The following is a 15,539-nucleotide window of genomic DNA, read 5'->3' as shown; positions in this document are numbered from 1 at the left end:
GCAGAAGTGATTCTCGTTCAGCAGCAGCACCCAACAAAACCCCCTTTGACATTTACGAATGTGCATCTAGCACATTATTTCCTGTGCTGATGATAACATCAGTTCCTGTGACTGCTTTCATCTCCTCACACTTGATCAAGTTGACAGATGAGTAACTGGTGACTGCAGCTCTTCAGCTCCACCACCAGATGGCACAGTAGCCCCACTGCGTACTCCAGAAGTGCATTAGCGGCTATATGATTCTATCCATTTGTCTTCTAGTGGGAATACAGAAGAGTCCTTGGCACGCGCTCAGACCGAGAAACCTCTGGTGTCCTTCAGCCAAGTGACTCTGACTTGATGTAAAAGGAGAGAGTCAATTACCCAGTGATGGATAGATTACAGTCATGCATCATTCTGGGAGCCAATATTCCTATGTGAACTGAATTTGAAACTCAATTTGTAACTGCTCCATCCGGTCCTCTCTGACAGATGAATGGAGCCGGTAAAGAGCAGCTGATTTGAATCTGTTAGTGGTGGAATCTGAGGTTAGAGGTCAATTTACTTCCACACATTTGGCTGTGTTCAAAGCGTAGATCAGAATAGTAATTTATCGCAGCGATGTGTTCAGTTATGGCAGAAGGTCCTGGTTCATGCAAAAGGAAAAGCAGCTGCACTTGGACGTGAACTGACCACACAGCTGGAACGTCACATTGGAGGAGATAGCGGCTGTTTTATTATCTGGATGAATTCCTTGCAAATGAGTCTAAATCATGTGGTTAAATGAACACAATTTAATCTAATGAGGTGTCTTTACATGCAACCAAAGCATTTAATCAGAATTGGAGTCTAGCAGGGTACATTTGGACATTTCAGGGAACTCACAGAGAACACATTACTTATTATTAATTTGATGCAATGTAGAAGACAGTTTCAATCTGGCTATTACTATTAATCAGTGACAGTATATTGAAATCATCCATTAAAAGTTCAGATAATAAAAAGGCAGGAACCGCTTCCAGACAGTTCAGTTTGGGGGAAAAAAAGACCCAAAATTAAAAACAAAACCATTCCAACATCCATAAATAAACAGAACTGTTCGAGTCTATTAATTAGACTTCTATCGGTAAGTCACATTTTCTCCCTCAATTACTATTCTATTGTTTCACCCGCCTCAGCCTCGCCTGACAGATGGTGAATGCAATACGGCCATCTTCATCTATCCATAAAGAGTGGATTATTGACTTGGAGATGCACGATCCAGTGACTTTGGAGAGTGAGACTGAAGATGCACTGTGATTACCAGCTGAGTGGTTGGATATTGATCAAGAGGTGGTCAGCAGAGATGATTTGGCTCTCAGTGTATTGACTGGCTTTGGTTAGTGGAGGGAAACTGGCTACAAATTACCGGTCAGCTCTAATAATTCACAGGGAACAAAAGCATCGATGTTTTAGCTCTTATAAAAACAATCAGCCTGTTCTTTGTAAAGTCTCTGTTTAATTTCAAGAAAACAGGGCAGGTCTGTATAAAGGTGGAATGGATGTATCAGATATCGCCCTTTCATCTCAGTTCATTTATTTAAAAGTCTCATGAGGCCTCATCTAGTGTCTCCTCAGGGAGTGAAGGTTGGACAGGAGGAGCAGCGCTGAGTCGTCTCCCTCTGGTCTTCCTGCGGGCCTCTTTACTGGAGTCTGGGGAGGTCCAAGGCAGCCAGGCGAGACCTGCACTGTGCTCTGCATTGCTCTGGTTCCTCAGGCTGCGCCGTACAGAGCGCTGCCCTCTAGTGGCCACAGGTTTGAACACATCCTCAAAATTAAAGTCAGCCTGCCAGGGGGCCAGGTCTAAACTGGCTGCTCCATCCTCTTCTTGATTATCAGAGCTTGACCTGATGGTGTTCTCCTGCTGGCCAGCTGCAGGCTTCTCCTCCGCTTCATGGCTTGTTTGGTGCTCCTCTGCCTGGTTCCTCTGCTCCTGTAGATGTGAGCTGTTTGCAGAGCTCCTCCTGTTGGGTATTCCCTGTGCTGGCTCTGCATTGTCGGACTCCTCACCTGAAGGTGGGCAGTCTGAGGAGGGTGCATCCACACTGCCATTACATTCTAATTTTCCCTCCGAGTCTGTGCAGTGTGTAGCTGCAGAAGTCTGGGCATTAAGTTCAGTGTCAGCCCCTCCCTGTTCAGGTACAGTGTGGGTCAGCAGGGTTTCCCTGTATACCTCCAAGTTTGTAGTGGATTGGTCTTCACGGTGCTCCTCCATCTCTCCTCCAGTCTGCAGTTCAGCAACACTGACCTTCCTCTTCCTCAGTCCTCTCCCTCCGAGCCTCGGGCCAGACAGCCTCCTGCTCTTCCCTGCGGTGCTATCTTTACTCGAGTTGGGAGATGAGATGGAATCTTCAGAAGAACTTTTTGAGGCGTCTATCACAGTGGGGTCAGCTGTTGCTTGACTGTCGTTAATCATCTCAGGGTTCAAGTGGTTCTCATGATATGGGGCTGTTGGGAGAAATGAGTACATAACGGGAGTGAACCAACCCTATCAAGTTTGAACTTTTCAGGAATCAGGGATTACGCAGTTTTTTCCCCTCACTCAATATCACAAAAGCAAAAATCCACAATGACCTATTACTATAAGATAATGTTGGTAATTGCCTATATGTTTTACCTGTGCAGCTTGTGGAGGGAGTCTGCTGTGTTGCTGGAGACTGGCTGATCAAGGACAACCTCTCTGTGATGGGACTTAAGGTGGGGTTCTTTGAGGCATACGCCCGAGAGCTGTACAGGGAGCGGTCTACGTCCTTGCTCCACTGACGTCTTGCTGAGGAGGTCATCTGTGGAGAGAAATCTGCATCGTTACAAAGATTTATACAGATGTATCAGTGTCGACTGAATTTTGTTGTTAGCTGGTAAAAAAACCCACTTGAGATGATGCAGAGTGATTATTTCTTCTACATGTAAATCGATACTGCACTGATTGATTCTACAACTGGGGATTACTTAATAATAATAACATTTACTGTGAAATACAAACTTAACAGCACAGTTATCACAAACAAAACATTACTTTAATCATACATTTTATAGTTAAAGCATCTTCTCTACAGGAGCTCAGATAATTTTACATTGCACACACTATTGGAGAAAATGTCACTTACTCCCCTTGACTAACACAGTGATCGAATATATTATGCATCAAGATAAACCCTTTGGCATGTACCGTTTCATGTTTGAGGTGGTATTAATTCAATTTCGTTTTAACTTCTGATAACTAAGGTCCCACTTGAGTGACACCTTGTGCTGTACAGTGGATCAGTGGAGTATTTACTCACTGATTTAATTACATTTCATCAGCCCACATCCTGCAGCGTGAAATGATAGAACTGAAAGCTATTTGGCTTACCTAATTTGACTACAACTTCTAAGCTGTTGATGGAGCCAAATACTACAAGCACAGTAAATGGACTGTTGCAGTATGAGCTATAGTAAGGAAGAGCTACAGCTATCCAGACTGCAGACTGCCTTTAACCAACTTGTCTGATGCACAGGGGAATGTTTTGCCAACGACACAGAACCTGCTGTACTGAAGCACTGGATAAACTTCCATCCAGAACAATGTGTGCAGTGCAGTTAGAGAGAAGCAGAGCTCTTGTGACTCACCAGCTGTATTACTCTGGATTATCCCTTTTATTAATTAATCTTGTCTGAATGGTTTAAAAGGATCAGGCTGCTGATATTCTATATTTCTCTCATTGTTATCAAATATAATGAAAACACTAAAAAAGGAAAAAAGAAATCCTACAAACAAGTATTGTGTGTGTATCCACAGCCTGTTCCTCTTCATCTGTGCCAGAGAGCTCCATTGTTGTCTAAGAGACTATTCAAATGCATTAATGAGCTGATGTACTGTGTGACATGCTCCTGTATTATGAACATGGGTACTGTAGTTTATTTTGAGGTGATTCCACATACACCGTCCTGCTGCTGGACATACTCACTAGTGCAACAAATCAGTCACTGAAATTGGTTTATTTAATAATTCATTATTTACCTAAAGCAAAGGCCGTGCATGAAGATGCAGCGGCTCAAAATGCAGCAGCGCCTCAAAATGATGCTACATTTTTGTTTTTTGACTGTCAGTTTTTTGGCTGTACTTGTGAAACATGCACTGCATGGCAGAAATACTGTCAAATACTGTATGTATGTATGTATGTATATGTCAGAGTTCATGTTTATTGAAAGCACAATACTTGCGAGTTAAATTATTTTTTCTAAAAATAAAAGCTTATATTTGGTATTTATTTTTCAACTGCATGTAGGGAGGAAAGGCTGAGAGCCACAGGCAGGGTAGGCAGTCAAAGGTGTTGAGATTAATTAATTGTTGGTTTGGGTCTTTCAGTGAGATTTGTTGACAATAACAAAAAAACATGACCATACGAGTCTTAATAACCAAGTAAAAAAGCAAATTATCTTTCAGCCTTGTCTAACTGCTCTGTACCATCATCTGTGACAGCAGCGCTGATTTCCCACTCACGCACAACTTAGCACCACATTATGTATTAATTGATTTAATAATGGAATTCCCATTACTTATAATCCTGTATTGAGGATGATAAATCTGTGGTGGCATATAAACATACTGTACATCAAGCGTTTTCAGCCAAAGTAACTGGTAGTTACACTGTGCAGCTATAAGCTCCATGTCTGCAGATACTTCAGTGAAGTGGTGTAAAGAGAAATCAAACGAGCCGACTCAGCCAGCTCACCTTTATCTTCCCAGAGGCCGACTTGGCAGCAGAGCGTGTCGACCTCTTCACAGGTTCGCTCTCCTCTGGCTGCTGGGGGAACACAGAGTTGGCGTGAGGATACGTTATATAGACCGTCTCTCTGCAACACTCTCTCACACACATAAAGTGGATATACTCTGATGTGATTAAGTTTAGATCCAGTGGAATTAAACAGTAGATTAGATGGGAGCATGTTATGACCCCTAAATTATAAAAAGAGACAATCTTGTCTGGTTAATGGAGATTTGTACAAGTGAGATCAAGCTGAAAGCAGTTTGTGGTAATAGCAGACCTTTCTCTTTCGACTGCTGGAGCGAGCTGGAGACTCGCTGCTGGATTCAAGCTCTGGTCTTGGCCGCTATAGAGGAGATTTAAAAAAGGTTTTAGGTGTCTGAAATAGAAATTTCACAGTATGGGAATTACTGAAAAGAAGTCAAGATAAAATAAATAAAGCTATGTTAGTAACAGACACAGACGCACCTTTTTTCTTCGGTTTCTAGTTTGGGCTGGAGCTTCAAGTTGCTTTTCCTGCTCTGGCAAAGATGTCAACTCATTTCGGGCATCCATCTGGGAGGTTATGCTGGGTTTAGTGTCAGACTCTGAGGAAAGGGTTGGAGTTAGAGCTACAGTTGAAAATACTAATGTTTGAGTGTAGGGTGATGAACAGAGACTACATTTCACTCGACAGTGGGACAGCTGAATCCAAATGATTAAGGCCCTCTACCATCTTAGATATTTGCACACACTGGTTTAACATGTTTATCAATTTAGTCTCCCTAATATTGTACCTTTCCTGTAGTAGAATGGCAACTAGCTTAGTTTCTTAAGCTGATTTGAAATGAGAAGCCTGAGCTGAGACACACACACCAGACTGAAACATCCTTTCTTTCATCCGTTTTGTCTTATAGCTTGACACAGTAGTATGTGTCAGGAGACAGCAGTGAACATGAGAGGTGCAGACATAAAGTTAAGTGACAATGAAAGGAGAAAATGGAGACGTATGACAGCAGTTCACCTGTCAAACTCTGAGAAAGAGACTCCTCATGGAAAGCGGTGTTTAAATTCAACGGCTCGGTGTCCCATGTGCATTCTGAAAATGCAACAAATGCAAAGAGCTGTCATCATACGAACAGACTGCACTCTTCTTACGATAGTAAGTTATTACTCTCATTGCAAAAAAACTGTACATGTAATAACCAACCTGTATCACATGTCACAGCAGAGTCAATATCCTCCATTGAAGGGAAAACAATCTATGACCAGAAAATAAAGGAGAACAAATGGTGGGTCATATCCTGGTTTTTGTAAATAATATTAACATCAAAACTCTTTTGAATTTTTCCCAGCTATAATTTACAAGTAAGAGAAAAAAACTGACCACAAGCAAAACAAAATAGACAGGTAAAGCCCTGTATGAACACCATGCTAACATTACAGAAACATTATCTGCCATCTTGTCTACCTTTCCATCCTTCTCCTCATTGTCTTCTCCCACAGACTGCATCCTGCGGTTGCGAGGCATTGCAAGTGTAGGCGAGGCACCAAACACAGTGGGACTGTTGAGGTCTGGCTGGGCTTGTGGTGTTTGGGATTCACTCCTCTGCGGTGTCTTCAGCAATGAGCGCAGCTTTAAGCTCTCACCTGGTGTGGGTGCTCGGGCCGGTGTGCCCCCCTTCTGTAACGGGGTGCTGGGGGGCAGGTTCTTATCAAAGAACTCAGGAGAGAGCGGAACGCCGAAGCGCACGCTCTTTTTCTTGTTCTTAACCTTGGATGTCCCTGTGGAGTCATCCTCTCCTGCGAAGATAGTAAAACCTTGAATGCATAAATAAAGCACTGACCTTTTGTTGCCCTAATTACACACTGTATGAAGAGGCAGAAAGTAAGGCTACTTTGCTATAATCTCTTAGATTGTTGACATGGGTCTTGGTGTTTATTAATGTGGTACCAATATTCGGACAACCAAGTTTACCAATCCCTAAAATGGGTGCTGGTCCCCATAATGCACAACTGTCATCCAATTTTAGTCTATTATTTGATATTTAAACTGGCATTTCATGTAAACCATTTACACTCCTCTTCAAGCAAAAACAGTGTTTTTCAACACAGAATACTCAAAACATGTTAGTTAATGTGAATTTCCTCTCTACAAAAATCAACCCAGACACTCTCCTGGTATGTAGCCTGGATGAACTGCATCAAGCTCAGTACATACACCGAGCCTCAAAGGCAGGGCTAATCCAAGATAAAAGGCCGGTTACTCTTGCATGGTCACTGAGAGCACTGTGTGTTTACCTGTGGGCTTCATCTCCAGCAGAGAAGGCAGAGAGGGGATGCAGAAGAAGGATGTGGGCCGAGCTGGTGAAGCCGCTGCAGGAGCATCAGGTGGTGGTTTGCCGGGGCTTTGGAGTTCAAAGACACTGTCCTGCTGAGTGAGAATACATGAGAGCTCCCTTTCTGTTGGACTGCAGTTCAAGGAGTTTTACAGTGCAGGTTGTTGAGTAAAAGTGAATGTTACTGAAATGTATCTGATACAAGCATCAATTTTTGTACATAGAATCTGGAAGAATCTTCAGTGTGAAATGATTTTAATCAATTCATCTAGTCAGCTCACCTTAGGTGTTCTTTACATTTCTTTTCTTGCAACATTTAAAATTGATCCACTGAAAAAATGCAATTATTTTGAGCAGCAACAGTCAGCATTGACTTAAGTGACAAAGGCTACATTTCTTATAGCTGTAAGTTAATAAAAGAAGTGATGTTAATGTGAGGCAGGGATAGAAAACGTTGGGTTAGCAGAAGCTTAGCACAACAAATACCTCCATATATACAGTTTTGATAAAGCTGTAGGAACACAGATCAGAAAACTGAGGCTGCTTTATCTTAGATGAAAGTAAAAACGAGAAGGCAAGAGTAGAAAAAATGCCTCATACCATATAAAATACTTAACACAGACACTGTGACATTTCTTAAAATGGTGTGTTCTCGCCAGTGCTCTGTGTGATCAGACAGTCTGCCTTGTTATCACCTGCTGTGTGGCTGCAGTTGAAGCATATACAATAACTGATCATCACCATGCTGCTACCAAAGTGTTCTATACTGAGCCCGTGGACAAAAGGCCATTAAATTACATATTTTATTCAGGACATTGTGTGCCTGGTTACTAAATGTTACATCCCTTCAATTTACTTCGACAGTTTTAAAATTTCTGCATGAATTCTTTCTGAATCATGTTGTGTTGTCAATTATGCACCAGTTTTTAGATGTTTTTTGGTCATTCAGTTACTCAAATGGCATTAACACAGTGGGAAGCTGTGTGTCATCGAAGCGTCACTAAAAATGTCATCAGTTTCTCTGTGATTCATTCCTAACTTTTGTCTGCATGTGTGTGTGTTGCAGTCTGGATTTAGACCTAACCTGTCGGTTCTTAGCAGGGGAACAGGCTTGGAGCTCAAGGTCAACATGAGGGAGTGGGGATATAAGCACAGCTTGGGCCTCTTCCACAGCCTCACTGAATGGCAGCAGTCGTTCTGCCACAGCCAGCGTCACTGGTTCTTCATCCTCCTGTGGAAATGATTAAGGAATTCAAACTGCTTTCATTCTGTTCACAGCATCACAGCTACAACACTGCTACTGTGGATACAGAAAATATAGATTTGCAGTTTTAGAGCTCAGAATAACACAAAGACATAAAACTTGACATTACACTCTACTAGATACAAGTGTTGTACGAGTTTAAAAACCAAAAGATGCAGTGATAAATAAATAAAGCTCAATACCAAGCACTTAAATCAAACTAAGCTTACTTGAGAGTGCTTGTTTTCCTCTTTTAGGATGCTGTGTAGCACCGAGATCTCCCATTCATAGAGGAGTTAAAAATAATCAGCAGATTCAATGGAAGCCAAGAACCGAGAGGTAAAAGCTTTTAGTTAAATTATTTATGGCAGTAAAGTAAGTACATGGACAGAGTGAGTTTACCTCCTGCTCCAAACTGAGGTGGAGGATAGGAGCGCTGGTCTCTCTAATCTCCAACTCGCAGGGTTCTAGGGGGCCTAGGCGCCTCCTCTTGCTGGGTGTGGGTGTCATCAGTGGTGGGTGGTTCTCCTTCCCTCCATCACAGCTGTTCCCATCTGATAAACATACAACAACAAATGGGACTTGGGGACATATCAGCGAAATAAAAAAAAATAAAAAAATCCCAAATTGGATAAACATAAAAAACGCCGCTTGGAAAACAGCTTGATCAAAGCAATGGTGATAAAGTCTCACATTAGCAACAAACAGCTGCGAAACTCGCCAGTTTAAGAAGCTGACCAAGCTGAGAAGAAATTAGTGCTGTTGTGTCAGACGATGTCAGAGTCAGGCTTATACTGTGCTGTGCATTAATCCATTACTTTTGAACAGTGCCCCCAGACATCATAAAGAAATCCTGATGGCATAGATCCTCATTGAGAAATGAAACTATTAATCCTGTGGCAATGAGGCAGCCTCACCAGACAGATAATCTCTTGTCTTGATGCATCCTCCAGTCTTGCTGTCCTGCCTTGGCATCGGATCACAGACCTCACTCTCTTCTACATCCATCAGGTTCTGGAAGGAGGCCATCTTCTGCTTCAGTGTGGAGGCCACCCGGGGAAGGAAGGGGCTACTTCTGACAAGCTGAGAGTTGAGATGGCAAAAAACAAACATATCTGCTCAGTGATGCAGCATGACAGCTCATAGACTTCTGAAATTACTGAAGTGGTATTACTGAGAGGCAGCGCATTTGTCACATGCTGCTTCCACACGCACACACACACAGCCCAGGAAGATTATGTTTTCTGAGCTGTGCATCATCTAACAGGCAAGTCATGGTAAGTCTCAAGCAGGGGAATATTCTGTCATTAACATTCACACAAGAGTAGAAGAATACTTTCTTTCAAGCAGAATTTGACCATGAATGTATTCCTATAGCAGTAAAATCACCACCTGCTGACTTGAAAACTGGTAGTGTTCCCAGTGGAAAAGTACAAGTCCAATGAAACTTCTTAAACCACTTTCCTTCGGCCCATTATATCCTCAAAAGTTCTAAATATGCATAGTTTTGCCAACATATACTTTTCATTTGCAGACTCATTGGCTTAAGCCCTGGGTCTTCAACAGGGGGTCCGCGACCCCTGTGGGGTCCTCAAAGTTACTGCAGGGGGTCCGTCAAATTATTGTTTGATAAGATTTTGAATGTCTGTTTTTCAAAAATTGTATGTGTCTGGAAACACACACAAATATGAATCCAAAATACTATTAGGAATGATGAATTTGTAAAAACAACAACAACAACAAAAACCCCAAAACATTTTATTTAAACAACATAAGTTGATAGTCTATCCATGAATCCTCGTTTAGTAATGTGAGCAAGCTAACTTAACCATATATTAAATCACAGTGCAACACCCATCCATAATGGCGAACCAGTCATCTTACTATGTATTGTTGTAACATATTGTCCAGTTATGTTTTATTAATCATCCCAAGTATACAGAAATTCTTGTGAACCACAATGGATTGTTTTGTAACTTATCAAGCAAGAGACTTGTGACATGCGCTCAGCCTCAGAAACCACCTGGGAAATTGCAGAGGCTAAGGCTAACGCACCAAACATTAGCCATGCTACAACTGCTGCTGACATGGCACTATAGGTCAACCTACACGTTATTGTACGCCCAGTTAAATGCAAGAGAATGTGGTAAGGGGTTCCTGCTCCGTCTCTATCAGCTAAGGAGTCCTTGGCCTGTGAAAAATTGAAGACCCCCAACTTTTAGTGCCCACCTCCTGTCCTTCAACAATATTAATGGATACAGACCTTTAAAAAGCACCAGAAACTGATAGTAAATTAGACTCAGAGGTCGTCTATTGTTAGTCCAATTCAAAGATGTTTCAAATGAGTGAAGCACATTTTGGTTTGGGGACATACTGAAAATAAGGAAGGACAGCGGGGAAGTGGATTACTGTACAGAGGTGTCAGTAAATGTTATCATACTTTAAACGCCATGGAGACTGGTTATATTAGAGTACACAGTGACCAACATGTTTTCTGTTAATAACTTTTAATAACAAGCTTTCATGCCTACATGGTGTGAGTCTTTGATAATTAAATATTGGGTGAGGTATTACTTTAGTGAGTTCTCTATGAGCTAACTTTATAATGTTATAAAAAACAGTAATGCAGTGTAATACACTGCCCAGCCAAACACAAAAAAAAGTCACACACTAATGTTTTGTTGGATCGCCTTAAGCTTTGATAACTGCATGCATTTGCCTTGGCATCATTCTGATAAACCTATGCAATGTCACAACATTTATTTCCATGTAGAGTTGCATTAATGTTTGGCCAAGATCTTGTATTGATAATGGGAGAGTCGGGCCGCTGCGTTAAGTCTTCTCCAGCACATCCCAAAGATTCTTAATGGGGTTAAGGTCTGGACTCTGGTGGCCAATCCATGTGTGAAAATTATGTCTCATGCTCCCTGAACCAGTCTTTCACAATTTGAGCCCGATGAATTGTGGCACTGTCATGCCATCAGAGAAGAAAATATCCATTGATGGAAAAACCTGGTCATTAAGTATATTCAGGTAGTGAGCTGACCTCATTTTTTGGGTACATAATGTTGTTGAACCTGACCAACTGAATCAACCCCAGATCATAACACTGCCCCCACAGGCTTTGTACCGTAGGGACTAGGCATGATGGTTTCATCACTTCATCCGCCTATCTTCTTACCCTGATGCACCCATCATTCTGGAACAGGGTAAATCTGGACTCATCAGACCACATGAACTTTTTCCATTGCTCCAGAGTCCAGTCTATATGCTCCTGAGCATATTGAATCCTTTTTTCCCTGATTAGCCTCACTGATAAGTTGTTTTCTTAAGGGTAAACAGCTGTTTAGTCCCAATGCCTCGAGTTCTCTTCACATTGTGCATGCGGAAATGCTCTCACTGTCACTATTAAATATAGCTGTGACTTCTACTGCTGATTTTTTTTATGATTTGATTGCACCAAACGTTTAAGTCATCTCCAATCACAATCATTCAAGATTATTTTCTGACCACATTTCTTGATGAGCTTCACCACTATCCTTCCAGGTTTTAACAATGCGTTGAACGGTTCTTAATCCAATTTTAGTAGTTTCAGCAATCTCCTTAGTCATTTGCTTTGCTTGATGCTGGCCAATAATTTGACCCTTCTGAAACACAGAAACATCTTTTCCACAATCACAGGATATATCTTCAGACATTGTTTAAGAAATGAGAAGCATCAGTAAGGGTTAAATAAATTGGTGCCAGCTGAAACATATTAATCACTGCAGTAATTATCCAATGGAAGGCTCTTAGCTATTTGCTTAGTTAAATCCAGATGGTTTTTGGCCAGGCAGTATATGTTCATGTACTCAACATGGCAGGTGAAACAAGGGTTTAAGTATTATTACACTTGCACATAGCTTGACCTTTCTCTCCACATTAATTCTGTCAAGGCTTGTTATATTGCAGTCAATATATTTGGGTCATCCTTGAGGGCAATAGACATTCTTTTCATTGAGTGATGGAAATATTCATGATTAACTGTAATATTTCTATTTCCACAATGACTGTATGTGATAAAAATTCAATTCAACTGAAGATGTCTCCACCAACACAAAGGCTGTTTTAAACTAGTCAGGACAAATAAAGCGGCAAAATAAATGTGCAACTAGATTTTCTCATACAAGCCTGTCTTTTTCTTTTCACATCAATGTATTGGTCGACCTCTACCTTGCATGGTTTGATGGTGGGTTTATACTTATAAGCTTCAATTGGTTTCTTATGATTAATCTCCTTATATGATAATATGCTGTATATAACACTGGCTAAATGATCTACACAGACGTTATGTCAGATTGTGCGTTTTCCTGCTGTGTTTCTGCTACATTCATTCGCATGTGGCGAGCTGCCAAGCTCGAATTTTTAGCGCCACAGCAATCCTCATACATAATATTGCTTTATTTAACAGCATTTGCCAGAAGTCATTCTGTCATTCAACTTTCACTGTCACAACGGGAGCCCCATTATTTTCTGTTCTGCTCTGTTTATTTGCAGCATTAAAGTAAGATTGATGCATAAAGCTCCTGTTGATATTAACACTGCCTTGGTGTGCTTCCTAGGCTGATAATGGCTTCAAACAATTGCTCAGTGCTGTTTGTAAGGTCTGTATATGGACACAAGCAAGTCCTATAGCCTGTCTGCCCTCAGGTCAGGAGGATATCGATGATAATTTTACTGAAAATAATGTGTTGTCCCACAACATTATTTAGAATGACTTCTGTTTACAAGACGGAAAATAACATTTTCTTTTTTGTTAAAGTAAAATAAATTACGTTTAAAAAGGTTTTTAAAAAATCAGTCTCTTGAATGTAATATGGGTGAATTTGGTGCAAGAACCAACTCATCTAATATCATCTGGTGAAGTAAATTGGCCTGCAAATAGTTCTTGTTAGATTAAAGCAAGTTCTGTATAAGAGTGCACATAAATGAATATGGACTGCAGATGTGAAACATTGCCATTTGTGTACAACTATATGTAGTTGTGGCAGTGACAGTCCTTGCATGCGACTGATAAAGAAAAACAGAAAGTTTACAATCACATAGAGTATCCAGAGTGTAAAACAATGCCTCACAATCCAATATGAGGTGACAGGGGTGCAAGTCTTTCTCATCATGTAACACTTTTGCACCAAAATTAGCATGTATATACTGTACAGGTTTTTTAAATGCGGGTAAACCCACAAAAAATAGGCATTTGACTCCTTTCACATTGCCAGGAGACTAGTTTGCCTTTCTGTTTTGTTTTTCTTTGTGTGTCTTGTCTATCATCACAAACCCACTGGACAAGAGGAAGCAGCAGATCAGATAACCAACAGATCAGATAACCAATAGAATACATCCAGAAGAAATTAAACATGTTATCAAAAGTATTAATCAGTAACATCCTCAATCAGACATTTTTTCTGGAGCTGATAACAGAAGTTGCTAAGAGTTGCAGATGCGCAGTACCAGTCAGGCCACTGGCAAGATACGGACGCACCTAACAACAGTAGTTTTTAAAATATCTTTCATTTCAGTCTCCTGTTCAAACAAAAAGTACAAATTATTAACAAGCCAGTGTTCTTAACTTCAACACACGTCATAGCATCACGCCTGACAAGGGCCGAAAAATAGGGTGTCAACCCAGGTGTTGTGTGTCCATCACAACTGATTGGAGCTGGAGCTGATTAACACCCGTAACTACTACAAAATCATTTTTCATGCAAGAGTGAATGCAGATTCAATGCATGCATTCACATTAAGGACAAAAGCCAGATGTTATTAGTGTTTTTGGCTTTTTGACCAGTGTGAAAAGGGTACTGATGAGCATCTCACCTCTGGAGTTTTGCTGGTTGGTGGAGTCTTCATCTTCTGTCGTGCCATGAAGCAGATGAGGGAGTTTGTCTCTGGGGAGCCCCGGACACCAATGTTGGACCTCCGCCTTGCTTTTAATTGTGCTAGACGAGACTTTTCTTGAGCAAGATGGAGAGAATGTGCCTTCAGTAACTCATCTCTTTCTGGATTGTTTATATTGTATAGTTTATAACAACCATTCCAGTATATATATATAGCCTTTCTGTAACAGCAGGTTAGCATCAAAAAAGGATCAGTCCTCTCACCTTTGCTTTTTGACAATGATGCTGGGGTAAAACTCTGGACAGAGATGCCAAACTGACATGGTGTGAGCTCAGAGAAGTTCAGGTGAGATGAAGTGTCTTTTAAAACAGGTGGAGAGTCCTCTTCTGAGGGGGACAACAGTTTCTCCTTCTGATCTCCCTCAGTACTACTTGTCTCCCTCTCCACGGTAGCCATCTGCATATAAAACATGAACACATCTTATGATTCAAGAGCAGCTGAACCACAAGAACATGTACCAACAGTCGTTACTGGAGGAAAGATGGATGACAACAGAGAGGGGTCAGTCATATGCTCGCAGGCCATGACAGCGAACAATGATATGAATTCAACACTTTGGATCAACATTTCATGCCAAACTCCACACGGTTACAAAAAGTACGTTAGTGTTTCCCAGATATTGACAGGATGCTAATATAGTTAGCCAAACACCCCCTGGTAACATGAAACAAACTGCCCGAAGCTAGGTTAGCGTTAACTTGCAGGTCGGCTTCATAATGAATGCGATTATTGAACGAATGATAAACTGAATGGTTGGGTATCAGCTAAACAACTACAGAATCGCCGAATAGCTCTAAAAACAACAGAAACAAAAGCTAATTGTTGGTGTTGAACGCTAACACTAGCTAGTTAGCTACTCATGGAGCCCTGCTCACACGGGACGTTAGCGAACGGCAGTGTTTAAGATAGAGTGACAGCGAGTTAAATACTTACCATGTAAATTTAAGGTAAAAGACAGGACTGTAGGCTGTCTATATAAAACACATATAGGCTAATGCGTCATAAGAAAGTCCACTAATTTCTCAATACGTTTCCCTAATATACAATTCATATGATTAGAGAGCTCGAGAGCGATTCAAATTACGCTCCACGCCAGAGCCAGCGGCCGAGTAACGATCCCTCCGCGATACGTCAGCAACGCTCGTAAACAACACACACTCAAACAACTTCAAAACGCACTGTGTTCAATAACGTCTTGTTTATAAATGAAGAGTGTGACGAAAAATGAAGCGCGTTGTTAAAAAATGTCAATAATAATTGGGGAAATGTATCGTT

At 41.2% G+C, this 15,539-nt stretch overlaps 1 protein-coding gene across 3 annotated transcripts; it reads right to left on the bottom strand.

Annotated features, from left to right (window-relative positions):
- Positions 1–787: 787 nt before the first annotated feature.
- Positions 788–15,497, bottom strand: cdca2 (cell division cycle associated 2). Of its 3 annotated transcripts, none has more exons than XM_084361110.1 (15): positions 15,198–15,497; positions 14,468–14,660; positions 14,184–14,320; positions 9,245–9,410; positions 8,730–8,881; positions 8,169–8,315; positions 7,047–7,179; positions 6,217–6,548; positions 5,956–6,007; positions 5,770–5,844; positions 5,235–5,353; positions 5,047–5,112; positions 4,734–4,805; positions 2,636–2,801; positions 788–2,466 (listed from the first exon to the last, which is right to left on the bottom strand). In XM_084361110.1, exons 1-15 carry the CDS (start codon positions 15,198–15,200, stop codon positions 1,568–1,570), a joined length of 2,712 nt encoding a protein of 903 aa, XP_084217236.1. In that variant the 5' UTR covers positions 15,201–15,497; the 3' UTR covers positions 788–1,567. The 3 variants fall into 3 exon arrangements, with proteins under 3 accessions (XP_084217236.1, XP_084217238.1, XP_084217237.1); XM_084361112.1 differs by having other exon boundaries at positions 4,734–4,802; XM_084361111.1 differs by having other exon boundaries at positions 7,047–7,176; positions 15,198–15,496.
- Positions 15,498–15,539: the final 42 nt, after the last annotated feature.

This window comes from Pagrus pagrus (genome assembly GCF_965226575.1).
Source record: "Pagrus pagrus genome assembly, chromosome: 8".
Lineage (NCBI taxonomy): Eukaryota > Metazoa > Chordata > Actinopteri > Spariformes > Sparidae > Pagrus > Pagrus pagrus.
The sequence above is the reverse complement of the archived record's forward strand: the minus strand, read 5'-3'. Positions and strand labels throughout refer to the sequence as shown.